Source organism: Anguilla rostrata, chromosome 6 (assembly GCF_018555375.3).
Source record: "Anguilla rostrata isolate EN2019 chromosome 6, ASM1855537v3, whole genome shotgun sequence".
In the NCBI taxonomy this organism is placed as follows: Eukaryota; Metazoa; Chordata; class Actinopteri; order Anguilliformes; family Anguillidae; genus Anguilla; species Anguilla rostrata.
In genome coordinates, this window is record NC_057938.1 from 56,653,116 (window position 1) to 56,667,494 (window position 14,379).

Genomic DNA, 14,379 nt, shown 5'->3' on the forward strand with positions numbered 1-14,379 from the left:
GAGCGATGCCAAGCCGCTCGGTGTAAGGGTTCGAGCAGAGAGAATAAATAATGCGTTCAGACACACAGCCACAGAACACTTCACGTCCAAAAACAGCCCCACAAACGCCGCGTTCCCCAACGATGTCCCCGTAAAAGAGCGGCTGGCCAGCAGGAAGTGCTCAGTAACAAGCGCCTGCTGCTGCCAGGGTTACAGGGAGGGGCCAATCAGAACGCACGCTGGCACGGTCGGTCTCCCAGCATTACCTGGGGGCGGGGCGGGGGAGGCTGGGGGCAGGCTGGGGGTCACGGCTGGCTCTCTGGAGTCCATTCCGTTTACCCAACCCAATGTTTAGGCCCCCCGTGGGGGTGGAGGGGTGAGCCCCAGGTCCGTTACACCTGTTGAGCGTGTGCACTGTGGGGAACACAGTGGAGAGTTTTCAGGCGGGATCAGTTTATAATGGGAGGCAGGCTTCCCAGAGTCCGGCTGGGGAGGGCCGGGAAGGGGGGGGGTGCACAGTTGCTCCTTTAGGGAACGTGAGCATTGATTAAAGGGTCAGTTTATGTGTCCCGCTCGTTTCGGTTACGACAGTTTGACTAAACGGGCGCTGCGAGTCTCCCCGCTTCTGAGGTCCACTGAGACGAGCCGATCTGAGACCCAAACGAGACCGACAGACAGCCAATCCTGTTCCTCCGTCAGACAGCCAATCCTGTTCCTCCGTCAGACAGCCAATCCTGTTCCTCCGTCTGCTCCGTCTTCAAACCCCCGCCACAGGGTCACCCCAGACTGATACATAAACAGCAGGGGTTCGCTGGGGGGGGGTATGTGGCTGGGGGGGGCACCCTGCCCATACGGGATCCTGTACAGAATTACACATTCCATATGTCCGCCATTATTCACGCCTGTACTCTCCGCTGGGGGCCCCTGCGGGATCTGCCCTTTCACCCCTGACCCCTGACCCCTGGGACTGCCAGCCCAGAGAGACGCGGTGGCGTCGGAACCCTCCGCTCAGCTGCTGAGCGGCTCTGTGATGCCGCGTCTCCTCTTTAACGCGCTTTCTCAGAGCTGAGGGTCGCTGCTGCTCCCCTCTATCCCAGGACAGAACGGACCCCACGGTCCGGTACCGAATCCGGACCAGGTACCGGTCTGGCCAGCGACCCCACAGGGCGGTGTGTAACCAGGTCTGAGTCAGCGAAGCAGCCCCCGTTTCACTGTGGAAGAGCGCCTCCTCTGGTGAACAGGGTGCCTGCGGTCTGTCAGCGCCCTGTACCTGCGTATCTCAGACCAACGTGCTACATTCCACACGGCCGGCTCAGCGGCGCAAAACCAAACAGCGCTCAGATACCGCCAGACACCCCAAACTCTGGAGCTCCGCAGGAGACCGGGAAGATCGGAACTAAATCAGAATGTTCTTAACTGAACATTCCAATGCTGATGTAACCACCACTGCTGGTGACTAACTGAAAGGAACAAGAGTTCTAGAACACTGAATTAGAATTTTGAAAAAAAAAAAAACATTTCAAGAAGCCTACTCTTCCAGGGGTTAAGTTATTCCCTGAACAGCCAAACACGTGTGCAACCCGAGAGCAGGAATCCCAAGCACCTCCATGATGGGAACATCTTTCAATCTCCAGGCGTTCAAGTGTCCTTCCACAGTACGCTGAGAAAAGCTCTTTACTGGAGTTTTATGAGCGCAAACTGTCCACCTTTCAAACAGCTGCATGTCTCTCCGAATGCCCCATGTGTTAACTTAACAAATCCAACTTTAAAAATCATTAACAGTCCTTAGTGCCCGATACAGGAAACGCCCACTGATTAACAACGGGGGAGGGGGGGTGCATTAATGGTTTCCATTTTTAAACTCTCTCCTCTGAGCGAATGAACAGCACTCAGCACACAGCTGTGACATCTGATTGCCCCGGCAGGCTGGGGCAGATTGTTACAGAACGCAAGATCACCGCCACGCAAGTCCACTTTATGGGGTTCAGCAATTGTTGGGTGGTGAAACCCCTTTTTTAAATCCTGTTTTAAACGGGCATCACCAGAGGAAATAAACACAGAGGAAATGGGAATATGAAGGAATTACACAGAATCAGAACCACACCACAGAGGGAGAGAGGGAGGGAGGGGGGAAGAGAGGGAGAGAGGGAAGGAAAAAGAGCTTGGTGGAAGTTCAAAGACATTTCAATCTCCTCATCTCCCTTTGATTTCTGTGCTCCTGAACAGCATTATCAGTCCTTCACCCCTGGAGGAACAGAGGGAGGGGCCGAGGGGAGGGGGGGTCAGTATGTAGCAATGGTCAATTTAAAAGTCAGATTGCAATATATCACCATAACGTTCTCTGACATCTCTATTGACTCCAGTCCACTTTTCTTTTTGGGGGGGGGGGGGGGTTGGGGGCGGACAGTGTAACTAATACAGAGCACCTGTTCCCGCTCAGAGAGTGTATCACATACACAAGCAGGGGCAGATGTGGATTCGGGGGGAGGATCTGATGGACAGCCCACCCCCCCCGGGGCAAATAGCTGAAGGTAGAGTGTAACGGCCGGGGCAGTAATAACTCACATGTGACTGAGGAGCGTTATCGATTCCTCCCGTCCCGGGACCGGACCGAAACGCCTCGGCCCAGCCTGCTTTCAATCAGAGCTTCCAGAAGGGTCCGGCGGGGGAGCGGGCCGACCGGTCCGGAGCGGTCCACTGCCGAATTAACGCCAGGACCCACTCGGCCCAAGCAGCTCCAGAACCAAAGTTCAGCTGGGGCTGCGTCTGCCTGGTCCAGCTCTGCAGTGGGAAAGGGCTATAATGAGCCAGCCTGGTCCAGCTCTACAGTGGGAAAGGGCTATAATGAGCCAGCCTGGTTCAGCTCTACAGGAGGAAAGGGCTATAATGAGCCAGCCTGGTTCAGCTCTACAGTGGGAAAGGGCTATAATGAGCCAGCCTGGTCCAGCTCTACAGTGGGAAAGGGCTATAATGAGCCAGCCTGGTCCAGCTCTACAGTGGGAAAGGGCTATAATGAGCCAGCCTGGTTCAGCTCTACAGTGGGAAAGGGCTATAATGAGCCAGCCTGGTCCAGCTCTACAGTGGGAAACGGCTATAATGAGCCAGCCTGGTTCCAGCTCTGCAGTGGGAAAGGGCTATAATGAGCCAGCCTGGTCCAGCTCTACAGTGGGAAAGGGCTATAATGAGCCAGCCTGGTTCAGCTCTACAGTGGGAAATGGCTATAATGAGCCAGCCTGGTTCAGCTCTACAGTGGGAAAGGGCTATAATGAGCCAGCCTGGTTCAGCTCTACAGTGGGAAAGGGCTATAATGAGCCAGCCTGGTTCAGCTCTACAGTGAGAAAGGGCTATAATGAGCCAGCCTGGTTCCAGCTCTACAGGAGGAAAGGGCTATAATGAGCCAGCCTGGTTCAGCTCTACAGTGGGAAAGGGCTATAATGAGCCAGCCTGGTTCAGCTCTACAGTGGGAAATGGCTATAATGAGCCAGCCTGGTTCAGCTCTACAGTGGGAAAGGGCTATAATGAGCCAGCCTGGTTCAGCTCTACAGTGGGAAATAGCTATAATGAGCCAGCCTGGTTCAGCTCTACAATGGGAAAGGGCTATAATGAGCCAGCCTGGTTCCAGCTCTACAGTGGGAAAGGGCTATAATGAGCCAGCCTGGTTCCAGCTCTACAGTGGGAAAGGGCTATAATGAGCATCATTAGTCATGTCATGGCAATACAGCACTCTAACAAACTACAAGCAAAGTGGTGAAAGAAAAGAATCAAACGTCCAAAATCAACGTGAAATTTAATCAGTCCAGACACTCCTATGAGTCAGCAATCATGACTCACGTGAGTCATCGGGCTTTAGGATAACATTAAGACACGCTGTCAGGAGTCCGACACTCAGTGTGGGGAATTTTCCAGAATGTTCCAGAGGGCAGAGCGAAAGATTCCCTCCCAACGCAAACCCTTTCACCTGGAGACACGCGCTGGGACGGACTGGAACCGCCATCTTTCCAGCGGCCTGGAGTTCAGCGCTAACGAGGACGCGGAGTAGAGCACGCTCAGGAGCAGAGATGGGGATTTGGGCCTGACTGCCTGGGGAGGGAGGGGGTGAGAGGGAGGGAGGGAGGGGGGGGATGAAAGTTCTGTCTCCTGAAGGACTTTTGGAGTCGTGCGTTTGAGCTGACAGAGTCGAAAGAGTTGAAAGGAGAAGCAACCAGTACAGTCCCTTAAAAGGTTTATTGGCCTCTGGACTGGCTGTCAGCACTAAACACCTCCATCCTGGTTGCTCAATAAATAAATAAATAAATAAATGCATAAATAAAATCACAGCAGTTCCCTGGATGCGTTCTCTCCTCTGGAAAAAGAACAGAGGTTTTTTGAGCAGCAGAGAGAAGCATTCATCACACGCTGGGGCGCGCTCACAGCCACTCTGCTGGGGTCAAAGGTCACAGCACACTTCCAGTAACTCTGATTGGGGGATGAGAGGGAGTCCTGCCAATACCAGGAACACTGGGGGTCACCTCGGGTCAAATCCCCCCGTTTCCCATGAACACATCCGTGAACCCCCGCCAAATACGCAAGCCCCCATTTAAGTATAAAAACACACCCCCCCCCCCCCCAAAATATGCAAGCCTCTCTTTAACAGTGTTAAAAAACATCACCCCCTCCAAATACACAAGCCTCTCTTTAAGTGTTAAAAACCAACCCCCGTGCCCCCCCCCCGCCAAATACACAAGCCACATGCCACATAAATGCCAACATCCAATCACAACACATCCCACATGAAGCAAATGTTGATTAGGCTGGTGGTCTGAATCCTCACGCAAACATGATCTGAGCATCGATACCAGCCGTGACCAGCAGGGGGCAGCGAGACCGCACCCCAGACAGCTGTCAGAGGCCAGCTGTCCCTCTGCATGGAGAGAATGTTTTGAGAGGGGAGAATTTTATGGAAAGGCCTTGAGCCAAGGACAGTGCCATGGTCACATGTCCAGTGAACAAAACAACTTCTCGCCGTTCAAGATTTGGAGTTGGACCACACCAGTTTCAGGCAGACTGTGACCATTACTACGCACAAAGAGCTTCTGGAGGACTTTCGACCTGTTCGCACCAGCAAAAGTCGAACCCCTGCAGCAGCCCACCTGTGGATTTAGCGCCAATCTCCTGTTTAAGGGCCGCTGCCACCAGCCAATCAGACGACAGGACCATCGGGCTCAGGACCAGCGAGCCGTTTTTACTCTTTCATCATAAAGCAGCTCTGCTGACGGACTGCAGGCCTTCGCGGGACGGGGGGGAGAGGCCGTTTGGGTGGATAAAGTACGATTCTGGAGAGTCGTACATCAGGTTAAGTAAAGAACACCAGCGTCCGTTCCGCGGCTCTTGTCAGGCTCATAAATAAGCGAGCGTCAAAACGCCAAGCGGAAGGATATTTTTAGAGAGTTGGTCACCGCAGGACCATCAGGCTCCCTGGAGTTTTTGTTTGCATTATCACTTTTTCACAATAATAAAAAAAGAGTAAGTCTGCAGACCAAGAGCCTGTAAATCTCCCTTCAGTGATTAGCAGCAGGCAAGCTAGCGTACGCTAAAACCCCATTCAGACCGCTAGCGTACGCTAAAACCCCATTCAGACCGCTAGCGTACGCTAAAACCCCATTCAGACCGCTAGCGTACGCTAAAACCCCATTCAGACCGCTAGCGTACGCTAAAACCCCATTCAGACCGCTAGCATACGCTTTAAACCCCATTCAGACCACTAGCGTACGCTAAAACCCCATTCAGACCGCTAGCGTACGCTAAAACCCCATTCAGACCGCCAGCGTATGCTAAAACCCCATTCAGACCGCTAGCGTACGCTAAAACCCCATTCAGACCGCTAGCGTACGCTAAAACCCCATTCAGACCGCTAGCGTACGCTAAAACCCCATTCAGACCGCTAGCGTACGCTAAAACCCCATTCAGACCGCTAGCGTACGCTTTAAACCCCATTCAGACCGCTAGCGTACGCTAAAACCCCATTCAGACCGCTAGCGTACGCTAAAGACCCAACACCGCATTCCAAACCTTCACCAAAGATTCTTCAGATTCACCAGATACTCCACTCCTGCATTCCATTCCTCCGTTTCTCTCTGTTGCTTAATCCCAGGAGGTTCTGGTTGGTTACTGCAGTTTTTCTACCATTACATTGCAGTGCAGGGCATCCAGGGCCATCGCGCTACGGTTGCTCGTGGCCCTAACATTAAAATAAATTTTCAGAAGATGCATCAAATTGAAACTGAGCTCCACCAGTAGGGAGATGAAACTTCCACTGTTAAGAATATGGGGCTGAGGGTCTGATTGGAGTGTCTATAGTGCTCTTTCACCAGTAAGAAAGAACGATAGTCTTTGGATCCTCTTCAAATGCATTTTTATCATCATCACTCACAGGCTGTGGTATAGTCAGGGACAATAACACCAACGTTGCCTCTGGCTTCCGCTGTGTTTAACAGAATGATCCAGAGAAACTCCAGAATCAGGGAGTCAGACTGTACTAGCACCTACACGCAAAGGGAGATTCAGATAGCAAGGCCGGCTCGTCAAACCTCCTTTACGACAGCATTCAACTGGTAGCCGAGTAGGCCCAGCTAAATTAACCACTGACAGCATATCCAAACATTGGTCTACAATCATTCTGACTTGGAGGATAACTGTCATCGTGTTTTCCAGCAGGGTCTGGAGTCCATCTCTGGCCTGTACTCCTACAAGCAGGAGCTCAGCTGTAGTGGAGCTGACCGGAAAACAGAAGCGTCGGCACACAAGCGCCCCCTTGTGGGACTCCTTTTAAAACAAGCCAACCAGAGCGAAGGAATGTCGAGGACGTGAATCACTCACAAATAAGTCTGACAGGGGGGCACAACACACGACATCTGCAAGGCTCAGCGTCCCTTAGGGACCGCGAAGGGCTCCTTAGACACGCCAACTACAAACATATACTCTTCCCGGGCTGTTGTTAAAAGGCTGAATCCGCTGGAGAGGCCCGGTCTGCGGGTGAGGACTTGACTGCAGGGCGCCAGGAGCGCGTGAGAAATTAGTCTGGTCTGCGCACTTTGGGCCCAGCAGGGGGCTCCGTCTGCAGAACGCGCCGGGCCAGCTCGCGCTCTGAGACTCCGATAAGAGACCCAGCGGGCGAACGAGCCCAATTAATCAGGAGAGGCGCGTCTGCAACCGCCCCAGAACAGCCCGTCCCCGCAGATGCGCCAGTCAGCCAAAAAAAACAAGGACACAAGCCATTTAAAACAACAGCCATACATCTCCCACACAAGGACTGCAGAGGGGAAAGATAACCATGCAAAGACAAACCCAAAACAGGAAGGGTGAACCCCTTCAAAAACTGTCCATTTAGGGCAGGGAAATAAAAGATTAACCACTCTTTAAAAAAAAAAAAAAAACACCTCTCAAGGTTCTTTTGGATCAACAGACGGTGAAGATGGGGAGACTCCCATTTCCGTAGATGGACAAAGCGTCGGCTGACCCAGGCAGAGGCGTGGAGGAGGAGGGAGTTCTGTTCACTGACCCGCACAAGTCCGTTTTACCAGCACCAAGAGCTCACTGGATTCTTACAGTAGAGAGTATATTGCACCTGGGCCAAATACATACGTAAACTCTTTGGATGCTGATTAAATTTGAAAACGAAAATCTAAGAATTCTCCAAGAAATCAGTAACCACAGAAATCATACAATCAAAGGAAAGGAATAATTCTATCCAGAATATTATTGAGAACAATCGTATCGTTTGAAGCCAGCAGTAACTGTAAGATTTTCTAATTATTGCGAGCAGTCTAATGGCTTAAAGTGTGTCTAATAATTATTGGACCCACTGGTCGCGCTTGTGCGCGGGCCCCACAGGACGTAGCTTTTTAACTAACCCGCTCTGTTTTTGCAACTGTTGCCATATGACGCAATCGCTCCCTGTCGCGTCTCCAAAAGCAAGATCTCGCCCCAGTGTTTTGGTTTTGTGGGAAAACTGAGAAAGTCAATGACCTACCAGTGGAGGAGGAGGGGGTGGCAAAGTCTCAGAGTAGTGGGCGAGTGGGAAGGGGGCTCCGAATTGAAATCCCAACAGTATAGTTTAGGCTGAATTAAATCCCTCGGCGCCTACGCCCAGCAAGTCGCTCCGACCAGTCGGGTCTTGTCCAAAACTCTAGACTCGTGAAAATCGCGTTTTCCGAACCAACGGCCGCATGGTCTCATGCCATCGCTCTACACGACAGGTCACCCTATAAGGTAAAACAGCACGCAGCCATGCCCAAGGATGTAGGCAATTCACATTTGATACCTGCTAAGGTAGAGGAGGTCACCTTTACGGTTCTCTTGAAGCAAGAGGGTCGTTTTAAGAAGGCATGCATACAAGAATACGTGTCCTCCAAGCACTTTGCACAGTGATGCGAGATACGATTTTTAGTGTGTGATAGTACAAGATATTTTACATTTATACAATATGTAAATAGGCTACTAGTTGATAGAAGCACAAGGCATCGGTGACAAAACTGCTCTTATTACAAAAACGCAAGTTTGTAACTTAGTTGCACAGGGTACGCAGTTACTGGGTTGTGTTGTGGCAGAGAGCAAATGTGCCTTGATACCCGACACCACCCTCCCACCAACAACTCCCCCCTTCCCCTTCACAAAGATCTCCACGGAGGAGTCAACACGTTGGGCGCTTGGAGGGGTGTCTGATTAAATTGGCCTATTCGTGTGTTTGCCAGAAGTCTGGATGCCAGCGATAACCTCATCCTGTTTTAAAGGAGTGGAGCTGGAGGCAGTTGCGAAACCAGCCGGCAGGGAGGAAGAAGAGTTCAATTGTTCAATACCCGCAAGTCATGCATATTTTGAAGCCAACAAAGGACCAAAAACAATGAGTTCCAGGCAGAACAAATTCTCAGTTTAAAACCTAGCCTCTCTGTTTGCAGTTTCCGTCCGAATTAATCTGGACGGTAGCTGGTCAGAAAGCACCAAACGTATAACGCACAGCTAGGCTACTCTGAAATGCTCATGACTGTTAACTGCAAGTGGAGCTTTGTCCCAGAAGTCGAGACTTGCCTAGCGAACGACTACAGATTCGTGCAAGCAAATAGGCAACATTGCATACAGCTAACGCCATATTCCTAATACATAGCTTCATCTAGTTCACTTTCAGTGTACGATAGCTTTTATACTTTCAGGAAACTAACAAAATGCTATCTTAATGTCATTAGTTAAGTTGTTCCACCTACTTATCTCGATTAGCTACTGTCGTTAATAATATTGAAGAAAAACAAGATATTCTTGTTTGCTACCTAGCCATTGCGAAATATCTTTGCTAAACGACTAATTAACCAACTTAAGATAGTAACTTATGTCCAAACACCAATAGCTATTCAACGTTAGTTAAAGGTGCTAGCTAACCAGCTAGCTGGGTATCTGAGACACATTTGCTTTGACTTCCCCCACAACACTTGTAATTTCATACGAGTGAGTCTTCAGGCAAGTTACCTTACTGCAGGACAACATCACCTATCCTTCAAGAATGTGCAATGGTTTGTTACTGATCTATCTAAAGTTTAATAGCTAGGGTTAGGGTTATATATTTATAAAAGACTGCAGTTTGGCCAGTTAGCAACACTTCCCAGCCTAACCGTTAGCTAGATTCCCTCAACCATCCACAATACAATCACTCTCGTGTGTGTGCATACACACCGAGCCCCGTGCCACACACAGACATCGACCGAAAGATGACGACGAGACGACAGCACAGCTTGAGAAAAGTTAAACAGCGATGCGCAACACAGACTGATTTTAAAGAAAAGAAAAACAGTCAGTAGCTCGCTAACGCTAGCGATTTGAGACTACAATCCTCTATTTGGAATCCGTTAGCCGCAATTAGGTTTTGAAACGCAATGATATACATCAAATAAATGGAGGATAATCAAAACAAACAAACAAACAAAAAGAAAAACAATAAAAGACATCCCTTACTTTTAAAGCCTGACTGTGGAGAGAGTTGGCGTTTGAATCAGTGCACTAACCCCGTTGAGTGCGAACAGGAAGTGAATTCCGATGGCGTCCAAGCGCGTCTGCGGTAACCGGAGTGAACCAAAACAAGTGCGCCGCGTAGTTTGCGGTTTACTTCCGTCGACCAAGGCATAAGCGGACGGGCTGTACCCTGGCGTCTGGATCCAACGTGATTTTATATGTTTAGTTGCTTTGTTACTGACTGTGACTGGGGACATGTGTTCGGTATCGGTACCACTTTTAAAAGGTTTAAATTACTGCACGTCTTTATAAAATCAGTATCAGCGTTCAACCGATTATATCGATCACAACAGAAAATCTGGACATATGTTTCACTACCATTGTTGCACTGCTGTATCAAGTGGTATATGTGTCATGTAATCTAACAAAAAGTTCTGGGTGCACTCCACGAATTGGAAGCAAAAAGGTGGACGTAAAAAGGAGATTTACCTGGCAATTACCCACGAACGTGTATAAGTAACCAGGAATTGGGATCAAACTATTCTGAAAACGCTGGTGGCTGTTGTAAATGAGATTTTCAGTCTGACCCATATTACTGAATTCAATGTAACACATTGCATGTAGGTGATTGAATCCAATGTTTTCAAACCACAAATGAATAAATTCAAAGGAAAAACTGTCCCGCAAGTGGTATTTATTAATTGTGGGGATTACTGTTGATCCCACAGATTAAAACGCACCACTGTTTACAGTTCTGTGGCGCTTTAAAAAGATGCCATCCCGTGGAGTTTCGTCATCGACGAACACTGATTCTGGCTCCACACTTCCCTCTAGTGTCACTGCGTGGTACGCAACATTCAAAGAAAAAGACGGTATACCGAAAAAAAACTATGGTATAACACTGACATATTTTTTATTTAAAATACAAAGAGTGATTAGCAAGTACAAATAATTTTATATTTTTATATTCATACTCATCCCCATACTTCTGTGAGAACAAGTACATGTAAGAAAAGAAAACCAAGTTATCATGAAGACCCTTTCACTCTCCCATTCATAACATATTACACATTAAGTGTTACGAATAGCACAAACTAATGTGAACTATGTGATAAACAAATCAATCAAGCAATCAAGCACAAAATCTAAACAAAACATGTTTTGTAAGGATGAAACGATGGATTTAATAACAGATCAATCCAGGATTTTTAATTACTGAATGCTATTCAGGAATTAACTGTACAAGTGCAAATTGTGTGTGTGTGGGGTGGGGGGAGTGGGGTGGGGTGGGGGGTGGAAAACAGACACTTATAAAAAAAAAAAAAACTTATGCCTGCAGGAATTTTTTTGCCGACCAACACAGGCGTGTATCTGCATGAATGTGAACAAATTCCCAGTCAGAACACAGCAAACATGCCCCTTCCCCTCCAGTACCTGCAGAGGACAGCCCCACTGCTGCAGTCTCTAACGACCGGCCTCCTTGGCCCTTTACTGAGGTATAAATGTTGGGTGCAATTTTCTTTCCCCCCTACAGTAGCTCAACCTAAAAGCAGTTAAATGCACACAGAAACGTAAAACTTAGAACGTAAATGTCACTGCTACATCCTCAATTCTTCTGACATTTGAAAAAAGCAAATAGTATTCTACTTCAAACCCCTTGACTCAAAGTCCCCACAGACATCTATCCCACACAGCCCTGACACAAAAAATCTTGCACTTTTTTCAGTTGTACAGTTTATTCATTTTTTCACCTGATAACCTGCACATTCTGCTTCCAACCTGATGGATATTCAGCTTCAGAGGCTTTAAAAACCCAAACCATGAAAAAGGAAATTAATCTTTTTTCCGTGGGAGTACTGTGGATTTTTAACAAGCTCATATCTTCTATGCATCTTTTCTCTCCGTTTGTTAATTTTATCTCATTAGAATGTGCTTTCCATCGCTCTTCTCTCCATTGTATTTAAAAGTAAAAACGGAATCTTTTTTAAAGCTGTATAGTAAAAATAGCTCACTGTACAATCCCCTCTCTCCACCCTTCAGTCCCAACCCCCCCTTCCCCTCCCAAAAATGAAAAGAAAGTGTGTTACAGGTGTAACAACGCTCAAAGTACAGAAAAGAAGCAACACACAGGAAGATGTCCATCATGCAGGTCTTAAAAAAAAAAAAAAATACAAATAAAACTTTATTGATTGCCCAGGCTAGGCTGCAAATGGCTCCCCTCCCCTCCCCACCATCTTCATCTTCATCTCCAGCCAATCCCAGCCCAGCCCAACCCCACCCAATCCAGCAAGGCCCAACCCCACCCAGACCGGCCCAATCTGGTCAAACCCTAACCCAGCCCCTCCTGCAGGGGGCGCTACAACATGCTAAAGACTTTGAGCGTGTGCACGGCCGCCATAGCGAGGCAGTGCCGAACAGAAGACAGGACAGAGTGCGGGAGGGGGCGGGGCTACTGGTGGGGGCGGGGCTACTGGAACTCGGCCTCGTACAGCAGCTGGTGGAACTTGAGTTTGATGGCGCTCTTCTTCTCGTAGGGAAGCCGCTTCAGGTAGGGCACCAGGCTGAGCAGGAACATCTCGTCCTCCGCGCCCTCCAGTCCGTCCACCTGCCAGCGCCGCTTCCTGCGCGAGCCCTGCCACCCGGCGGGGGGGTCCGCCTCGCTGTGCTCCCCCTCGATCTCGTGGATGACGAAGCTGGGGTTCCCGCCGCCCTCCATCTTCTCCTCGTCCTTGTCGTCGTCGTCGCGGTCCTCGTCCAGCTCGTCCATGGCGGCGCTGGCCTGGCTGGTCCGTGATTGGATGAAGGGCGTGAGGAAGGCCATCTGCCAGCTGTACTTCCAGCTGCGGTGGATCCCCCCGGACGCTCTGCGACGCTGCTCCGACCGCTTGTCCTTAATGAACATGTCCCTCAGACTTTTCCACTTCCTCCGGCAGTCCTCCTCTGGAACAGCACCAACAGAAACAGCAGCAGTCATTAAAAACTACAAAAATGGCACCCTTCACATAGAAGGAGAAAACTGAAACACTTGTTGTAAGAAGACAAATGGTCCTGTTTCAGTCGTTATATGTTCTTGGGAAATTCTATTTCAAACTTTCTTTCAGTCCAGAAACTGCCCAAAATCTTGACAGCAGTCAATGCACCCACAATAATTATTTAATCTTAATTACAAATACCATTCATTTTCCGTTTAAAAGGTTTTCATGTTTACACCTCCGATAGGTCTAATTTATGCGGGTACAGTAACGATATTTCGAAGGAGCATTTAGCAAAAAAGTGCTATTTTCTAACAAGGGGAAAATATAAATATTAGTTAACAGTAACAACGCTACATCACAGCCAGAAACAAACAATTATGCCCATATTGCTTTATCACATAATACAATTTTGTAAACACAAAACTTAACTACAAAATGTAGTTTAAAAAATGACAAACTCAGCAGCTTTTATTACAGCACAGCAGAAAGGTTTGCTGGGCGTTAGGACTAGTTAAAAAACTTCTAAATGCTGGTTACTCAGAGACAGACTAGCTAAGTTAGCTAGCACTGAATTAACTGCTTTTGAAAAAGCCATTTAGAAAGGGCAACTAAAATGATTACACAAAATCCAGTGACTATAGATTCCAAGGCCGGGTACGAACAGTTTGTCCAATTAATTAAAAACATTATTGCGCATAAGCATTTCTAAAATTGGTTTATTTAACAATAAGATTGAGCTATTTTGCTACTTAGCAGGCTAGCTTGTTCTTTTCACAAAGCAATCAAAATGTCAATCAAGCGTGATGTCACTGCCTGCCGCCCCGTATCTTTTTTCGCTACACATCCAGGTTTCTCCTCACCCGGCAATTCCACCTGAAGGCTGACAGCTCTCCACGCCTTCGCCTTTTTATCTGCGTCCTTGTAGGAACTCAGAGTCGAGTTGTATAACTCCGGGTAATCCGCAACCGCCGCTATTAGCCGTTCCTCCATTATCCGACCGTTTGCCTTCGTCCACCCTCGGAGCATGGCTGCTGTGTGTGCGCCTGCGCGCCACGGCTGACGCTAAAACGTCAGAGAAGGTTCTCTGGTAACGTCGATCTTTGGTGACGCCACAAGGCGGAGCCGTTCGTTGCCAATAGGTAGTTTGAGGGTGTGTATATTTTGATGATTTGTCCAACAGAAAAGGAAAATGCTTATGAGCTCGCCGAGCAGCATGCAAGGAAGTCTTAACCATGTAGCTAGCAAGCATATTTCAGTCTGACGGGTAAGACACAGTGAAAACATTTGTATCTAAACTTCATCTGTTGACCCAAGCCACTGTGTCTGAATAGTATGTCATCACTAGTATAGCGAGTAAATTACTTTCCGTGTGAAACGAAATTTGTCGTCGGTGCGTTATACACACCTTGTTGTGTGGTTATTCTTGTGTCATTGCGACCATAACGTTCGA

At 48.5% G+C, this 14,379-nt stretch overlaps 2 protein-coding genes across 11 annotated transcripts in view; both read right to left on the minus strand.

Moving 5' to 3' along the window:
• The window catches only part of disp1 (dispatched homolog 1 (Drosophila)), a 51,343-nt gene extending 41,106 nt beyond the window's left edge, over positions 1-10,237 (minus strand). The window contains exons 1-2 of one of the 10 annotated variants that reach the window (XM_064340820.1): positions 9,958-10,237; positions 2,545-2,760 (exon numbers count right to left, since the gene is read on the minus strand). The gene's annotated coding sequence lies outside the window, so the exon portion shown is untranslated. Of the gene's footprint in view, positions 1-2,544; positions 2,761-9,474; positions 9,493-9,678; positions 9,698-9,957 lie in introns of those variants that run through there. The other 9 variants (XM_064340813.1, XM_064340822.1, XM_064340819.1 and 6 more) reach the window with 9 other exon arrangements.
• Positions 10,238-10,850: 613 nt separating this feature from the next.
• Positions 10,851-14,020, minus strand: LOC135257743 (uncharacterized). Its single transcript, XM_064340826.1, has 2 exons — positions 13,790-14,020; positions 10,851-12,894 (listed from the first exon to the last, which is right to left on the minus strand). Exons 1-2 carry the CDS (start codon positions 13,953-13,955, stop codon positions 12,422-12,424), a joined length of 639 nt encoding a protein of 212 aa, XP_064196896.1. The 5' UTR covers positions 13,956-14,020; the 3' UTR covers positions 10,851-12,421.
• Positions 14,021-14,379: the final 359 nt, after the last annotated feature.